This window comes from Papio anubis, chromosome X (genome assembly GCF_008728515.1).
Source record: "Papio anubis isolate 15944 chromosome X, Panubis1.0, whole genome shotgun sequence".
Taxonomy (NCBI): Eukaryota; Metazoa; Chordata; class Mammalia; order Primates; family Cercopithecidae; genus Papio; species Papio anubis.
In genome coordinates, this window is record NC_044996.1 from 4,518,336 (window position 1) to 4,536,938 (window position 18,603).

General features: G+C 42.9%; 1 protein-coding gene across 12 annotated transcripts in view; it reads right to left on the reverse strand.

The window, feature by feature from the left end:
- The window catches only part of MTMR1 (myotubularin related protein 1), a 72,829-nt gene that overhangs the window by 25,290 nt on the left and 28,936 nt on the right, over positions 1 to 18,603 (reverse strand). For all 12 annotated transcript variants that reach the window (XR_004180690.1, XM_031660734.1, XM_031660733.1 and 9 more), the window contains 7 exons: positions 16,450 to 16,551; positions 16,051 to 16,134; positions 14,734 to 14,883; positions 13,631 to 13,819; positions 9,596 to 9,781; positions 8,898 to 9,104; positions 1,884 to 1,976 (listed from right to left, as the gene is read on the reverse strand). Coding sequence is in view for 11 of the 12 variants with exons in the window: in XM_031660734.1 (XP_031516594.1) it covers positions 1,884 to 1,976; positions 8,898 to 9,104; positions 9,596 to 9,781; positions 13,631 to 13,819; positions 14,734 to 14,883; positions 16,051 to 16,134; positions 16,450 to 16,551 (1,011 nt within the window). In the remaining variant the exon portion in view is untranslated. The remainder of the gene's footprint in view (positions 1 to 1,883; positions 1,977 to 8,897; positions 9,105 to 9,595; positions 9,782 to 13,630; positions 13,820 to 14,733; positions 14,884 to 16,050; positions 16,135 to 16,449; positions 16,552 to 18,603) is intronic.

Sequence of the window (18,603 nt, forward strand, 5' to 3'; positions counted from 1 at the left end):
CTCTAACAGGCCATCTTTAATCACCTGTGACCTGGCCATCAGACCATGTAAGACCCCAATTAGTTTGTTGAAGCTGGGTGTAAAAGTCAGTGTTAATTTCTAAGTGAGGGCCTGAGGACTCCATGAAATCTGCTTTGGCTATTCAGACCCCCTCCCCTTTGTTCCTTATTTCTAAAGGTATGTCTCTGTGCTCCCTTGCCACTGAAAATGTGATCTGTGACCCGCTGGCATCACCTGAGAGCTTATCAGAAATGTGACATCTCAGGCTCTGCCCCAGTCCCACTGAATCAGAATCTGCATTTCAATAACAGCCCCAGGGGATTTGCGTGCTCTTTAAGGTTTGAGCAGTGTTAGTCTACAGCAATGGTCTCAAAGTTGAGCATCCATCAGCCCCCAGAAGGGCTTGTGGAACCAGAGGGCTGGGTCCCACACCCAGAGCACTGGCAGGTCGTCAGTGAGGCTGAAGATTGGTGTCTCTAACAAGTTCTCAGGACCACATTTGGAGCACTAAGCTAGATCACTGGTTCTCAAACTCAATTGCACATCTGAATCACCTGGGGAACTTTTACACACACCTGAGCCTGTCCCCAGGATCACAGGAAGAAGGTTCCCAGGGGCTGGCTGTGTGCACTCAAGGTGGAGAGCCATCTTCTGAGTTCTCCAGGTCCTCCTCAGGGCAGAGCTGCTGGGGAGCGGGACAGCACAGGCAGCATCGTGACTGTCAACCTTCTTTCTGCCCCAACGCACACTGCCATCAGTAACAGTAGCTCTCAGTGGGGAAACAGGCCTAGTATTTCACAGACTTTCTGCAGTAGGGAGGCAGATGGCTGATGGTGATAAGGCTGCAGGAGAATCAATCAAGAGCAGCAGGGCTGTTGGTAGAAACCCTGCAGATCACCGGCAGTGTCCTGGCTGCTTCCCTTCCCCATGACTGAAGCAGCCAAGGCCAGAGCTCCTGGTGAATGACCAGCAGGAGAAGGCCAGACCCTGGATCTCAGCCCCCTAACTTGTTCTGTACCCCACAGCCCCACCCTCAGCCAGGCTGGGCAGCAGGCACTGGGGAAACTACTCTCTTTTGCCTGTCTCTCTCTCCGGTTCCAGGTCCATTGCCCTGGCACTGTCTCTTATCATAAGGATAGGAGACCAAACTCAGGTTTAGATGTTGGAGATGAGGGGGAAAACAACAACAATAACAACAACAACAGCAAAAAAAAAAAAACAAAAACAAAAACAGTGCAGGAACTATGGCCTTATGATCTACTTTGAACTGAAGCCAATGGGCCTGATCAGCTCAAGGGAAGGGGATCCCTAGATGGCTCCCTTGTTTACCAGGGCCCTGTGTGTTGGGGTTTGGGAACTTCGCACCAGCTAACAGCAAAATGCTATGCAGCCTCCTCTGTGCCATTGGTTTTTGGACACTCATTTCCCTCAGTGACCTTGCGGGTGGGAGAGGCTCTGGACTGGGGCAGAGTGTGGAGATTCCTGGATTGCCTGGTCTAATCCCATGTACTAGCAGTTCATTCCCATCCTCATTTCTAACATCTGGCCAAATCTTAGATGAACTGCTCAGCAGGAGACTGTACTTCCTTAACCTTCTGAAAGGGAGCAAAAGCAGCAGAATCTATAGAGGAGTATGGCCTTGGTTTGGACCCAGTGGACCAGATGACTGATAAAAACCATTTGCAAAGAGAAGTAACTTTTGGTGTGAAATTGGTTGTTTCTAATGTTCTGCTTATATTTCTAAGTGAATTAGAATCAAATTGTGTTAAATAATGGGGTCATATTTTACACAAATTCATTTTGAATGAAACAGCGATAATAGTTTAATCTTTAAGATATATTTAAAGCAAAGACTATATAGAAATATATTTGAAATCTCTTACCTGTCTTGTCATTTGCCAAACACAATCAATAAACTGCAGAAATATAGGAGATCGGTCAGCATCAGCATGGTTGTCATTACCATGGCCCACTCGCTGAAAAGAAACAGAAGGTTAAACGTTTTAACCTATGTTATGGTCCTCTTGAAAGTCACTGTAAGTTGTCCAGTGGTAAGAATCATGTTTCATCGGGCCTAATAGAATTCCCGGCACGTAACAGGCACTCAAAAATGTCTATCAAATCGAAATGACTTCCATTACTTTTAGAAAACAAAATTTCAGTTTACAGCATTTGTACATGTTGATTGTTTTATAATTTCTCTTTAATATAGTTCATATCAAGAAAGTATAAGCAACTAGCTAGCAAACTTCAGTTAAAATGGTAGGGTCAAGACCAGCCACCACCCTAAGTGTACATTGTCAACGTAGGATGCCAATTAGCAGTTCATAAAGTACATTATGAATGCCATTTTCTCTACAAGTATAAAAACATTTTTTCCATTTTTCAGAAATGTCAGGAAGTCTGAGAATCAAAATAATTAATGATTAACAATCTACAACTTTTAACCAATTCTTCATGACTCAGAGAACCCCAAGAACTCAATCTTGAAATGGTAAAGGTAGGGTCCTTGCTTAAGGCAGTCCAGTATTGTATTTCATATCTTTTGATACTTTATAAGTTATCAATAGATTAATACCAAAAGGTAAAAGATAGTATTCTCAAATACATAAATACAATTGCCAAAACACTGAAAATGCCACAAGTAAAAAGATAGCTGAAGGGTGAGGATTCTAAGAGAAGCTTCAAATAATATGACTATGAGCAAAAGGATGTGGGGAAAAAAACTCATTAAGAAAATACAAAGCAATCACATAGAAAGAGCAAAAATACTCTATGAAATTGCCACCTGGAAAGACACAAAAACAAAGAAATGACCAAATCAATATTAACATCTCAGAGTAATAGTGTATTGCCTTCTTTATAAAAAAAAATTTAATTGTGGCGAAATACACATGACATATAATTTATCATTTGAACCATTATTTTTATGTTTTAGAGACAGGGGCTCGCTCTGTCACCCAGGCTGGAGTGCAGTGACACGAGCATAGCCTGCTGCAGCCTCTAACTCCTGGGCTCGAGTGATTCTCCCACCTCAGCCTCCAGAGTGGCTGGGACTATAGGTGTGAGCCACCATGCCCAGCTAATTATTTTGTAGAGATGGGGTCTCACTATACTGCCCAGGCTGGTCTTTAACTCCTGACCTCAAGAGATCCTCCCACCTCAGCCTCCCAAAGTGCTGGGAATTACGAGCATGAGCCACTGCATCCAATCTCATCTTAACCATTTTTAAGTGTCCAGTTCAGTGGCATCAAGCACACTCGTGTTATTATACAATCATCACCATTTCTAGAACTTGTTAATCTTTCCAAATAGAAACTCTATACCCATTAATCACTAACTCCCCATTCCCCACCTCCTAGCCCCTGGCAATGACCATTCTACTTTCTGTCTCTATGAATTTGATTATTCTAGGTTCTTCATATAAGTGGAAAAATAAATATTTGTCCTTTGTGGCTGGCTTATTTTGCTGAGCATGTTTTCAAGGTTCATCCATGTTACAGCACATGTCAGAATTTCCTTTTTTAAGACTAACATTGCACTGTATAATCATGTGCCACATAACGACGTTTCAGTCAATGACGACTGTATATCCAATGGTTGTCCCATAAGGTTACAATACCATATTTTTACTGTACCTTTTCTATGTTTAGATACAGAAATACTTACCACGGTATTACAGTTGCCTACAGTATTCAGTCTAGTCACATGCCATACAGGGTTGCAGCCTAGGAGTAATAGGCTGTATGTACCATATAGCCTAGATGTTAGCAAGTTTTCCATCTAGGTTTCTGTAAGGTATACTCTATCATGTCCACACAATTACAAAATCACCTAATGATGCATTTCTCAGAATGTACCCTCATCGTCACACACCGCATGGCTGTATAGCTAGAGCACATTTTGTTTATCCATTCATCTCCTGATGGACACTGGGGTTGCTTCCACCTTCGGGCTATTGTGAATAAAGCTACCATGGACACCAATGTACACGTATCTGTTTGGGCTCCTGCTTTCCCTTCTTTGGGGTATATACCCATCAGCGGAATTGTCAGATCATGTGGTAGTTCCACGTTTAATTTTCTGAGGATTCACCATACTGTTCCCCATAGTAGCTCCATGCATTGCCTCGCTATAAAATCCTTGTAGGACCTGCTGTTCAGTATTTAAGGCACCTAGGGAACTGTTTTACACTGACAGTTCACAATTTAGGATTCATTCTTTCAACAGATAGCCATGGAACTCCTATGGCATATGCAAGGCATCATGCCTGGCCCTCGGAATGTCAAACATTGTCATGGTGTCTGGTAGAGGCCAGGTCCTTGGCTAGGCACCTAGGAGACTAAAGCAAATGAGACACTGTACTTGCGCTTGATGAACAATTCATTTGTGGTCTAGTCAAGGGACAAAGATGTATAAATGACAAGGGCAATAAAGTGTTCCAAGGGCTTCCAAGTATGTAGTGGGTATGGTGGGAGCACAAGGGAATGAGTGAACCATCCTAGGATGGGGTAGGGGAAGGAACAGGGAGGGACAGTCATGCGAGTCATAGTCATGAAGGACATTTCATTTGAGATAAACCTTGAAGGACAGGGAGATGCCTGCTTCCCGGGTAGCCAGGAATTGATAACCAGTGGGAATGTGGTGGGGGACACTAAGAAAGCCACAAGTAGCTGAGGCTTACATGGGGCAAGGGAAAGAAGATGAGAGATGAGGCTGGAGATATAGCTAGGGCCAGATCACCAAGGGCTTTGAGCACACACTAGGAGTTTGCTCATAATCCTGTGTGCTACAGGAAGGTGCTGAGGGACTCATACTGGGGAGTGGCAGCATCTGATCTGTTGTTTGGAATGCTCCATCTGGCTCCAGTGGGGGCGACGGATCAGACAGAGCTAGGTTGCAGAAAGGCTACTGCTATTGTTGGGATGTTTGTCCTCTTAAACCTCATGTTGAAATTTGATCCCCAATGTTGGAGGTGGAGCCTAATGGGAGATGTTGGGTCATGGGGGTGGATCCCTCATAAATAAATTAATCCCTCCTTGGGTGGGGGAGTGTGTGAGTGAGTTCTCTGTTAGTTCCCGAGAGAGGTGGTTGTTACAAACAGACTGGCACCCTCTCCCCTCTCTCTTGCTTCCTTTCTCACCATGTGATCTCTACACACTGGCTCCCCTTTACCTTCCACCGTGAGTGAAGCAGCCTGAGGCCCTCACCAGAAGCAGATGCCGGCACCATGCTTCTTGTACAGTCTGCAGAACCGTGAGCCAAATAAATTTCTTTTCTCTCTAAATTACCCAGCCTCAAGTATTCCTTTGTAAAAACACAAACAGACTAGGACAGCCACTTAGGAGACTGCCTAAGGGGGTTGATAAGGCCTAAGTTGCGGGAGCATCAGGGGCAATGGAGATGAGATCACAGATATGCTATCCATGTATTCAAAGTTGTGGGACTGGCTGAGATCACTAACAGGTTAACCACAAAGAGAAGAAAAATGATCCAAGGACTCATCCCTGGGACACCCCAACATTAAGAGGTTGGGAAGATGAGGGAAGACCTGAAAGTTGGGGGAAATTCAAAAGGTCATAGAAACCTAGAAGTCTAATGACGAAAGTGTTTGGAAGAAAGGAAGAATCAACAGCATCGAATGCCCAGGCCAAATAAAACAAGTGATGACTGTGACAAGACCAGGTTGGGGGGGGCGCATTGTGACAAGGAATCCTGGCTGAAGTGCTTTCAAGACAGTCTGGAAGGAGAGAAATAGTGACAGTGAGTACAGACAACAGTTTTGAGGAGATTGTTGTAAAGAAGAGCAGAAAATCAGGGTGACACCTGAGGAGGGCTGTGGGGTCAAGAGGGTTTTTTTTTTTTTTTTTTTTAGGATATAACAGAATGTCTCTACACCAATGGGAATGATCTAGGGAAGGGGGGGAATGGAGGCAGGATAGAGGGAAGAACAATTAGAAAGTTCCATGATGGAGGCAAGTGGGCAAGGGCAGGATCAGCCTCAGCTGGAAGCCCTGATGGCTTATTCACAGAACTCCAGGTAGGGTACACAGACCCAGAGGGTGGGTGGTTGCAGGCTTGAAATCACTGTTTAAAGGCTGGCTCTACCCTAACTAGCTGTGTGACTTTAGGCAGATAACCCACATTCTTGAAACCTCAGTTTCCCCATCTGTCAATGATATTACTATCAGGATTAAACAAGATGCTGCACGTTAACAGTGCCAAACACATAGTGGTGGCTTAGTAAATTGAGGCCATTAGGAATCTGATAGTCCTATTGCCTTCACTGTGACCATGGTGCAGTGAGCCCCAGCAATGGCAAGTAGGCATGGGAGCAGAGGACTGTAGGCACACCCTGATGCGTGCACCTCTGCTCAGTCCCAGTGCATGCTGCCATCGCTGGCATCTCACTAGGTAGCCTTCACCACTACCCCTCTGGCAAAGCACCCGTTCAAGCTTTCTCTCCCCTAGGACACACAGTTTGGGGAGGAAGGTAGAAGGCAGTGGCCTCTGAGTCTTCTGAGATGGCCCAATACAAACATCAGGAAAGATTCCACACACTCTCTCTTCCTTACCGAGACCAGCTTTTGCTGAGGGGGGAAGAAACAAAGGAGTTGGTGATGTTGTTTAAAACTTCCCTGGCACTTAGCATGGGCCAAGCATTGCCCTAAACATTTGACACATATAAACTCATTTCTCCCACAAAATGCCCGATTTCAGAGAGGAGGGAATGAAGGCAAAAGAGGGGAAGGAAAATGTCCAGGGATCTGCCAGTAGCTCCCAAAGGGCATGCAGCTCAGAGACTGCGGACTTGCCCCTTCTGTCTGGGAGGTCCTCTTGCAGGGGCTCCACCCCAGGAGTGCAGGGACAGCTGGAAGCTTGGCACACTCACACCAAAGCCAAGGAAATCCTTGCACTACCCATCCTCCTGCTTTCCACAGCAAGTCTAATGGGGACTTCAGGAGTATTCCCATTCAATGCACAGTTCAGACAGATCCCTAACAGCTCAATGGCTTGGACAGATCAGAAGTAGCTGCCAGTTGGACTAAAACACAAATGGCAGCCCAAGAATGCCCTACTGGATGACCTCACAATTTCACTCCTAGGTATATAACCCCCTAGGTTGAAAGCAAGTTGTTATAGGCCGAATTGTGATCCCCAAAATTGAGGCCTGAACATTCAGTAGCTCAGGAATGTGTCCATATTTGGAGACAGGGCCTTTAAAGAGGTGATTAAGTTCAAATGAGGGCATTAAAGTGGGTCCTACCCCAATCTCACTCGTATCCTTATGAAATGAGGACATTTGGCCACACAGAGACACAGCAGGAGTGTCCAGTAGCTCCCAAAGGGAAGAAAGACCTTGTGAAGAGGTAGCCAGAGGGTGGCCATATGCAAGGAAAGAAGGGAGACCTCAAGAGAAATCAATCCTGCTGGGACCTTGATTTTGGACTTCCAGTCTCCAGAATTATGAGAAAATTAATTCCTGTTGTTTCAACCATGCAGTCTGTGGTAGCTTGTTATGGCAGAAAACTTACATACTAACATTCACAGCAGTATTCTTCACAATAGCAAAGGTGGAAACAACCCAAGCATCCATCAACAGATGAACAGATAAACGAAATGTGGTCTATACACACAAGGGAATACTATTCAGCTATAAAAAATAATGAAAATTTGCTCTTTGTCACAACATGGCTGAACCTTGAAAATATTATGCTTAGTGAAATAACTCAGTCATGGGAGGACACTGTATGATTCCACTTATATAAAGTACCTAGAAAAGGTGAATGTATATGAAGACAGAAATATTAGTGGTTGTCAGGGGCTGGGGTAAGTGAAGAATGACTGTTTAATGTATACAGCATTTCCTTTGAAGTGAAGAGTATGGTTTTTTGTTTTTGTTTTTTGTTTTGTTTTGTTGTTGTTGTTGTTGTTTTTTGAGACGGAGTTTTGCTCTATTGCCCGGGCTGAAGTGCAGTGGCACGATCTCGGCTCACTGCAACCTCTGCCTCCCAGGTTCAAGCAATTATCCTGCCTCAGCCTCCTGAGTAGCTGGGACTACAGGCACCTGCCAACATGTCCAGCTAATTTTTGTATTTTTAGTAGAGACGGGGTTTCACCATGTTGGCTAGGCTGGTCTCGAACTCCCAACCTCAGGTGATCTGCCTGCCTGGGCCTCCCAAAGAGCTGGGATTACAGGCGTGAGCCACTGCGCCTGGCCAGAGTATGTTTTGAAACTAGAGGTGATGGTTACATAACATTGTGAATCTACTAAAGGACACCGAATTGAGCATTTTATTTTTTTTGTTGTTGTTTTTTTTTTTTTTTGAGACGGGGTCTTGCTCTGTCACCCAGGCTGGAGTGCAGTGGCCGGATCTCAGCTCACTGCAAGCTCCGCCTCCCGGGTTCACACCATTCTCCTGCCTCAGCCTCCCGAGTAGCTGGGACTACAGGCGCCCACCACTTCGCCCGGCTAGTTTTTTGTATTTTTTAGTAGAGACTGGGTCTCACCGGGTTAGCCAGGATGGTCTCGATCTCCTGACCTCGTGATCTGCCAGTCTCGGCCTCCCAAAGTGCTGGGATTACAGGCTTGAGCCACCGCGCCCGGCCGAATTGAGCATTTTAAATGGTTAATTCTACATTATATGAATTTTATCTCAATTTTTAAAAAAGGCATAACTACACTAAGATAAAAATGCCTTACCAGGAACATACAATGCTTGAGGTCCATGTATTTTATTATGGCAATTCAGGTCTGATATGATACAGAAGAGAAAGCCTGCACACGTGTGTGTGTGTGTGTGTGTGTGTGTGTGTGTGTGATTTGTGTCACACATGATGTTTACATCCATGATACAGCAAAATAGTCCAGCATAAACCTCACTGTCTCAACTTACCAGTGCAAACCTGTGTCCAAAGCTTATCCACTCCTTTTCTACGAGAGTTTCAAATCCTTTAATGGTCCTGTAGTAACTGTCCAACATTAGCATAGCCAGAGATGTGAGCTGGGCTGTTCGGTCCCAACCATCGCTGCAATGCACCACCACAGATGTTTTCCCGGATTCTATTTTATCAGCAATTCTTACTGCCCCAGCAAGCAGCATCTTCAGAAAAAAAGGCACATTAGATCAGGCTACATTGAATTTCAATTAAATGTAAAACAATGTAAAATAATTCTGGGGAGAGCTTTGGAAGTTCTGGTCAATAATCCAAACAAGAATGGCATGCAATCAGCTGAGAATCACTAGGAAATATTAGCATCACATTAAAAAAAAAAAAGAAGAAGAAGAAAGAAAAAATCTTATACTGGAGAAAAACTACAGGAGTAAATATGGTTCCTTATTAAAGGGCCACAAAGTTCTTTAAAAGCCTGACCTAAGGCAAGCATTTTCCCCTTTTCACTATGTCACAAAAGTCCTCCACAAAGATCCCAGTCTGATGCTGCCCATGGAAACTACTTAATAAGAAAGTTCATGCACACAGCCAAGAGGCACTTATTTGCAATGTTGAAAAACCACTTGGAGATATACGTATTTATGGCACAGGCACAAAGAAGTCTTAACTGGAAAGCATATAAAGTACTGGATCTCTTTACCCTTATATATTCCAGCCAATGCGTCCCATCCACATTGGAGAGCCACCGTGCCTCATCGATTGAAGGGTACACAATCTCTTTTAATTTGCGTAGTGACTCTCGCATGACATGAATGTTGTGGATCTCCAAGAACACAAGTTCTGCGTTTGGGTAAGCACTTTCACTTTCATATCCTCCACCCTTTGTCTATGAAAAACAAAAGAGATACATCACATTATCTGGAATTAACTTTTCTATTCTTTCTAGTGCTATGAGATACAGACCACTAAAGAAGCAACAAACTCATTTGTAAATAAACCTCCTATATCCTTATATGAGTTTCCTAGGGCTGCTGGAAAAAGAACCACAAACTCAGTGGCTTAAAACAACAGAAGTTTATTCTCTCCTAGTTCTGGAGGCTGGAAGTCTGAATTCAAGGTATTGGCAGTGCCGTGCTTCCTCCGAACACTCCAGGGGAGGATCCTTCCTTGGCTCTCCCGGGTTCCGATAGCCCCGGGTGTTCTTGGCTTATACACACATCATTCGAATCTCTGCCTCCATTTCCACCTGACCCTTCTCTCCTTTGTCGGTGTCTATCTCTTCTCCTCCTCTTCTAAGGACACAGTCATTTGGCTTAACCCCGACCCCCCAATTCACTATGACCACATCCTAACTTAATTACATTTGCAAAGACCCTATTGTGAAATACAGCCACATTTATGGGTACTTGGAGTTAGGACTGCAACATATCTCTGATCTAACACTGGGATGTGCTTACAGAACTGGAAAGGACCTCACATAGCTGAGACATGGACCTGGGAGATGTGGCGAGACAGGAAGGAAAGGACCAGTGGGTGGAGGGTTTTGGAGACCCTGTTCAGGAACCTGGATATCACTGCCTTGCGGCTCTGAGGGATGTGCACAGAGCTGTCCACTGAGAAAATCACTCTGTACAACATGGTGACTACAGTCAATAACAATGTAGTGTGTATTTGAAAATTGCTGAGAGAGTAGATTTTAAGTATTCTCACTACAAAAAATGGTGTGTTAATTAGCTTGATTTAGCCATTCTACAATGTGTACATATATCAAAATACCACGTTGTACACCATAAATATATACAATTCATTTATCAATTGAAATAGTAACACTTTTTTTTTTTTTTTTTTTTTAAAGATCACTCTGGTCATAATGTGGAGATGAGATTGCAGGGTGTGAGGCAGACATCCAATTTCAAGGCTCCTGCTGTAGGTGAGATAAGAGATGATGGGTCGTCCAAGAACTAGAAGAGGGGAGCATACTTCCTAATTCATTCCATGAGGCTAGCAGTATCCTGATATCAAACTAGACAAATATATCATAAGAAGAGAAAACCACAGATTAACATCCCTTATGACAATACATGCAAATATCCTCAACAAAATACTAGCAAACCCAATCCAAGAGTATATGAAGGGGACTGATTACATACCATGAACAGGTGGGAATTATCCCAGGAATGTAAGGAGGTTTTATTAGCTTCCTAGGGGTGCTATCACAAACTGGGGGACTTAAAACAACATAAAATTTATTCTCTCACAGTTCTGGAGGCTGAAAGTCCGAGATCAGGGTGCTGGCAGAGTTGGTTCCTTTAGGAAGGTATAGGAAAGAATTTGTTCCATGTCTCTCTCTTAGCTTCTGGTGGTTGCTGGAAGTCCTTGGCACTCCTCAGCATCTAGCTGCATCATTTAAATATCTGCCTCTATTGCCACATAACCATCTTTCTTCTGTGTGTGCCTATGTCTCTATGTGGCTTTCTTATACGGACACTAGGCACTGGATTTAGGGCCTACCCTACTCCAAGATGACCTCATCATAATTAATACATCTGCAAAGATCCTATTGCTAAATAAGGTCACATTCTGAGGTTCCAGTTGGACAAACTTTTGGGAGACATTTTTCAATCCACTACAGTGGTTCAACATACAAAAATCAACCAATGTAATACCAATGCAAGAAGAAGATATGAAAGGCAGCCAGACTGGAAAGGAAGAAGTCATATTATCGTGATTTGCATATGACATAATCTTATAAAGAACTAATGGAGACCTAAAAATACTCTGTCTGTTTCCTAGACACATATACTGCCATAGTTAAAATTATTCTAGATATATAATTTAGTGTCCTGTCTCTATCTCTCCTGCATGGGACAAAACACAATGAACTGCCCTCACCCTGTTGACTAGTCTAAAGATGGCCTCCACCGATACAGCTTTTCTCACATTTTGTAATTCCTTGGGATATGGTGGTGACAGGAAGGAGGCAGAGATGTAGAAGACGGACACAGGTAATGATCCAGATGTGGGGAGCAAGGGGACCTCACTGAGGGATGCCTCCCTAGGGTAGGCTGAAAAGTGGCCCCGCCAAAGACATCTACTGGCAATGGTGAATGTGACCTTATTTGAAGAGGTCTTTGCAGATGTTTAAGGATCCTGAGATTTGCAGATGTGCTTAAGGCTTCCAAGATTAATTGAAAAGAGGGTCTTTGCAGATGTGTTTAAGGATCCAGGATTATTTCAGGTGGACCCTAAATGTCATCACAAGTGTCATTCGAAGAGAAAGGAGGAGACACAGAAACATAGAGCAAGAGAGGGTCATGTGATGATGGAAGAAGAGATTGGAGTGATGTGGCTGTAAGCCAAGGAAGGCTGGGGCAGCCACCCCATGCTGGAAGAGGCAAGGAATAGATTCTCCCCTGGAACCTTTAGAGGGAGCAGAATTGGCCTCCAGAATTGTGGTCAATACATTTCTGGTGCTATAAGCCACCAAGTTGGTAGTAATTTGTATGACAGCCTCAGAAAACTAATACTCCCCCATCTTCCTCCCTGCCCTGTTCCTCTCCCAGTCTTCCCCATCTCAGTAACAGACACCACCCTCAAGTCAGACACCTGGTCAGCCCCCTTGACCACAGGGGTGGCGAGCTTATCAGCATCATGTACTGTGCCCTGAGGATGCACCTGCCGCTGTGCTAAGTCATTTACATGCATTCTTCTCACTGAATTTTAATCCTCACACAACCGTGACATGAGACACTGACATTATCTCCTGTTTACAGAAGAGGAACCTGAGGCACAGAGAGAGGTTAAGTAACCAGCTCTGGAATCTAGAGCACCAAGTGGCAGAACCTGGAGGAAAACCCAGAGGTAAGTGATTCCAAAGCCGAGATGTCTCACCAACTTGCCATCCTGCCTCTCAGGCCAGTTGGAATACACGGAGGGTTTGTGGCCCGGGAAACAGCCAAGCAGAGATGTCAGCCATACAATGGGACAGAAATCCAGTCTCAACCTTAGGAGGGATCAGGACAGGATAGAAACTGCAGTGTCAAGCTTAAGTTGAACTCAGCATACAGACAGTGTTTAAAGCTGTGCCATCAGAGATGGCCCCAGGAGTCTGTGTGGAGCAGAGAGGACCCCAGACCGAGTTCAAGGAGCAACGCCATTTGAAGACTGGGAAGAGAAATCAGTTAAGGAGATGGAGAAGGCCAGGCTGAATGAAAAGCGAGAGAAACTCAGGGTGTGATATCATGAAAGTCATGGGAACGGAGGTGTTTTTAACCACATCTCACTGCCACCCAAGGTACACTACACAGGTGCTCCATGAGATTTATGGAAACTTTGTACATTTACACATTTCACATCGCTGATACCATTCTAAAAGAAATTCAGACCAGACATGAATTAATCAAGTAACCACTATATTTCTTAAACGGACTTTCAAGTCCTCACGATCATATCATTAAAATGCTAAATCCTTTAGATGATCATTGTCTTTCTAGGTCTTTGCTTAATTGATTTAGCAGACAGGATATTGTAGAGAAGCAATGAAACAGACAAGATCCCAATCCATGTGAGACACCAAACATAGCCCAAGGAGCATACACCAGGGAGGAATAGCTATGGACTCCAAATGATTCTAACTTCAGGTGGTGAAAAATCAACGAGTTATTCCAACCGCATAATGATTTACAGACAGGACATGAAAATATCCAACGTTTCTGCAATGCTATTAAGAATATACCTTGTTGGTATCAGCGACACTGTTTTGTCGAGCATCAAAAATGATAAGCTTGTGTGACTGTGCGTTAGCATCCATTATTGTTTGCAAATATTTTTCATCCTCTTTGCAGCGCTTATCATTGGGACCCACAAGTGGCTGGCTGCAACGGGTAATTGTTGCTTGACTTTCCGGATGAATCCATGACAACACCTAGTGTTTTTAAGCAACAAGTGTTAGTACAGTTCCTAAAGCAATGTATGCTCTAATTACCTGGTAGGAAAAACAAGTTCCCTTCTCAAGCATGGTCTCTTATACATATTTTCTTCAAAAGTGAGAGTGGGCAGGCCAATCACAGAGTTGTAGTGGCCATCAGACTCAATGTTTTGGTCAGGATGAAACAATTCTGACTACATGAGATCTAAAAATCCCCTCCCACCCCAAAAATTCTATGATTCTAAGAAAAACCCAAATCAAACTATTACTAAAATCTAGCCCCATTCCAATTTGATTGACTAATTTTATCTTGTCTCCTAATTTTAAAAACAACTTTGTATCTCAACAATAACATACGTGGCAGGATAAGAACAAAGTGAATATACAGTCTCTTATAAAATCTGCCACTCTGCCACCCCACCTCTCATTTTCCTCCAGTGGCCAAGTGACTCAGGATTACACCAGATGCAAACTCTGGGCTCAAACCATTACTCCCTGCTGTCTGCTACTACTTCTGTAATGATGTTCCCCCCACGCAGCTATGGCATCATGCTCAGTATCTAAGAAAGAAGCATTTTCTCTAGGATGATGCAGTGAAACCAGCAATGCCAACTGGTAATACAACAGCATGCTAACTTGTTCTTGCTACTCCTTTGTTATTCTCTACTACTTTTAGAGGGTATGACTAAAGTTACCCTTATACTTAGTTATAGGAAATCGTACAAGAGGGAGTCATAGCAAACAGATTGCTTATATAATTAGGTATCTGTTGAGAATCAAAGGTATATCCAGGTTTATAAGTTTATTTTTCTGCTTTCCATTTTTGTTCACTGAATTCTTGTCTTAAATCTTTCCATCTTAGACCTAACGCAATACATATTCCTGTATAAATGACAATGTTTATTACTTACAGGGACTCTGCCTTTTGCTCGAAAAGCTGCCACTTTTGAAAGGTCATCGTCTTTTACACTAGTTGGCACAACAATGATGGCAGGGTAGGTGTCACAGAACTCATAATTACTGTTTATTTTGGATATTTTCCAACTCTCATTTGGCAAACCCTGTAAGGTGTTGGAGAAAGAAGAAGAGGGGCAAATGCATGACTTTACGCTTTGAAAAAGTACTAAGCATGAAGCATATCCATTTCTTATTTGCAACTAAAATCCATTTATAATTTGTTGTTTATTGTAACTTAAAAGTCAATATATATATTTATTTGGTAAAACCAATTTCCTAGACATTTCTAAAAATCTAAAGAAGCAAAAGAATATCCAAACCATACTAAAACATGAAAATTATACACTAGAATCACATTTCTATATATTTTTTGTCCTATTTTCTATAAATAAGCTCAGTGTTATTTCTGAAAATATACTCAAAAGTCCTTTAGAAACACAGATACTTCTTACAAATGTCTAAAATAAGTAACGTAAAACGTTATACCAAATATAAGGTAGAGACAACATCATGAAACAAACGTAATGAAAATAAGATCTTAGTGGAATAATTTGAAGCTGACAATGCACTGAAGAGTTCCCAGACCCAGGAACACCGGATCAGAATTATGTAGCCACACCACATGCTTCGAATCTAACTGTAGTCGGTGGTTTGGATCCTTACTCATCAATTCTTTACCAGAACATCCAATAAAAACCATCTGGCAAATTTGGTTTTTAAACCCGTCCTTGTCCTTGAGTCCCACTCACCCTCTGGAAACAGGATGAACAAACAATTACAAAGTCTAAGGTTTGGCACAGGGAGAAGAGAGCATCAAGAGAGATGGAGAACTATAAGCTAGCAGTTACACCTGTGCATAACTTGTTTGAAAAAGTTTCTTCTCTGGCCGGGCACGGTGGTTCACGCCTGTAATCCCAGCACTTTGGGAGGCCAAGGCGGGTGGATCACGAGGTCAGGAGATCGAGACCATCCTGGCTAACACGGTGAAACTCCGTCTCTACTAAAAACACAAAAAGTTAGCCAGGCATGGTGGTGGGCGCCTGTAGTCCCAGCTACTTGGGAGGCTGAGGCAGAATAATGGTGTGAACCACGGGAGGCGGAGCTTGCAGTGAGCCAAGATTGCGCCACTGCACTCCAGCCTGGGCGACAGAGCGAGACTCCATCTCAAAAAAAAAAAGAAAGTTTCTTCTCCACCACATCATTTCTAACCTTTTAGAAGTGAAAAAGATGCTCAACCTATTATTTTCAGTTTGATAAGCAATATACTTTACCTGCCTCTTATATTCAGATACTGGATCATAAACTTTCCAGCCATTAATTGGAAATTTTTCTTTATAGCTGAATGCAAATAGTGCCTGGACACAAAAACCACAAAACACATATGTCATTATTTATTTTTATATCATATACCCAACATTAAAGCTTTTCATTCTAATATGAGCTGAGTGTATTAAGATTCCTATTTTAGTCTGTAAATTTTAAAGCAACGAAGTAGCAGCTTTTCTTGAGCATTACCCAGAGCTGACAAATTTCAAATATTCTAATATTAGTCACCAACGGAGGGAAAAAGAGAGGGGGAAAGAAAAACCTCTGGAAAAAGGAATAATTAAACATAGGACATTTGGACCCCCACAAATGCATGTAGAAAAGGTTTACTTTGGTGTATTTACCTGTCCATTAGAAAGAGGAAATGCATGTTTGTTGAGGTTTTCAAATATCCCTAGTTTACTCTGTTCTTCCTGTTTATAAGCAAGCCGCAAGTTCCTCATATCCTGTTAAACAATTAGCAAAACTCAGTTATTCAACATACATCGGGCACCTATACGCCAGATACCGTGCCATAAATAAGGAAATTAATTTTTTTATTCATCTCTCCTTTTATACTTTATCTTGCTCCAACTAACAAAAGACAATTTAACAAAAATACCTCCAATGATATTTTTAAAAATTAAGTGAGGGAATTGGAACAAAGGGGATATGTGTGGTAAAAATTCATCAGATGGAAACAAGAAGATTCATACCCAAGTCCTGTGCACTTTCTTGCTAAACTTGTGCCACAAAATTAGTTGTACTCTTTAAGCTGCTGAAAGAATCAGTTAAGAATTCATGCCATCCATAAAACAGAAATGTAGCAGACACTCCTCCCCCACATACTCACAGAAAGGACTCCCTATTGGGTACAGACTGTAGCCCTCAGTAACATCCTTACAGCAATACAATGCTGTTTCTCCACACCACAGTTTCTTAAAATGCCCCCCAATGCAAGCTGATGGCCAAAGGCCAAAGCACAAGTCAGCAGGAATAATCCCACCAAGGCCGACTGTGATGGTGTGATTTCTTCCCAGGATGTTTTCAGCAGTGTCCTTGACCTTTCAAAATCTATGCTCTTGTTAGTTAAACACAAAAATCTCACTCTTCTTTAACATTATATGAACTTTGAAGGTAAATATGACCACAAATTTAAAAAATAGCAATTAAAATGAAGTTATTCTTGTGGTATTATTTGTAACAGCAAAAAGAATGGAAATAACCTAAATGTCCATCAATAGGCGGCACTTATAATTAAACTGCAGTACAGTTGATGAAACACTAAAGAGCTGTTAAAAACAAGCAGCAGCTCTGTATGTACTGACGTAATGGAGTGTTGCGATGTATTGTCAAGGGGAAAAAGAAAAGGAGTAGAACAGTGTATATAATATACTACCATTTACATTTTCTTTTTTTTTTTTTTTTTTGAGATGGAGTTTCACTCTTGTTGCCCAGGCTGGAGTGCAATGGCACGGTCTCCGCTCATTGCAACCTCCGCCTCCCTGGTTTAAGCGATTCTCCTGCTTCAGTCTCCTGAGTAACTGGGATTACAGGCACCCACCACCACTACCAGCTAATTTTTGCATTTTTAGTAGAGACAAGGTTTCACCATGTTGGTTAGGCTGGTCTTGAACTCCTGACCTCAGGTAATCCACCTGCCTCGGCCTTCCAAAGTGCTGGGATTACAGGCATGAGCCACTGCGCCTGGCCCCACTTACATTTTCAAAGAAGGACTATACATACATTCTCATGTGCATAGGCTAGCTGTGGAGGGTTACATTAGAAATCGGTAACAGTGGGTGCCTGAAATGAGTGGAATGGGGAGGCAGGGTGGTGGGTGGAAGGAGACTGATTTTTTACTATATACAGTTTTTGTATCTTTTAAATTGTGTATCACCTGTTAAAAAATAAACCCCACACCTTATAAGGCTCTTAGGCATGATCTGAGAAGACTGGGAGCATGACCTTAGTAATTCTAGGTTAGAGAACATTTAAAGTAGTTGTTAGCAAATGCTCACCCTGGCCATAAAAATACCTTAGTAAAAGAGCCCCAGGACGCCTGCCTAAGCAACATAATTTCCTGAAATGCTCTCCCTCTAAGCTACATGGCTACACACATACACCTTGGTGGCTGACTGAGCTGACTTGCTATTTCAGATTGCTATTTAAGATTGCTTACGAGCTAAGGAAAGAGCACGTGCAAAGATTCTGGGGCGGGGCGGTGGCGCGGTGTGTGTCAAGTATGAACCACCAAAGGAAAGCCCATGTGACTGGGATGGCCAGAATGAGAGGAGGGCAGTTTGAGACGAAGCTGCAGTGGAAAGGGGGTCAGGCAGAGAAGTCTTGTAAGGAGAGTTTTTCCTTTAGTCTAAGGATAATGGGAAGATACTCAAGCGTCATGAGAAAGGGGACGACATGTTTCAAAATTGCAGAACCAATCAAGTCATCCCTCTGCTTGCCACTGTTCCATATGGGGAACCCTGCCTGAGAAGGACAGTTGTCAGGTAGTGCCTAAA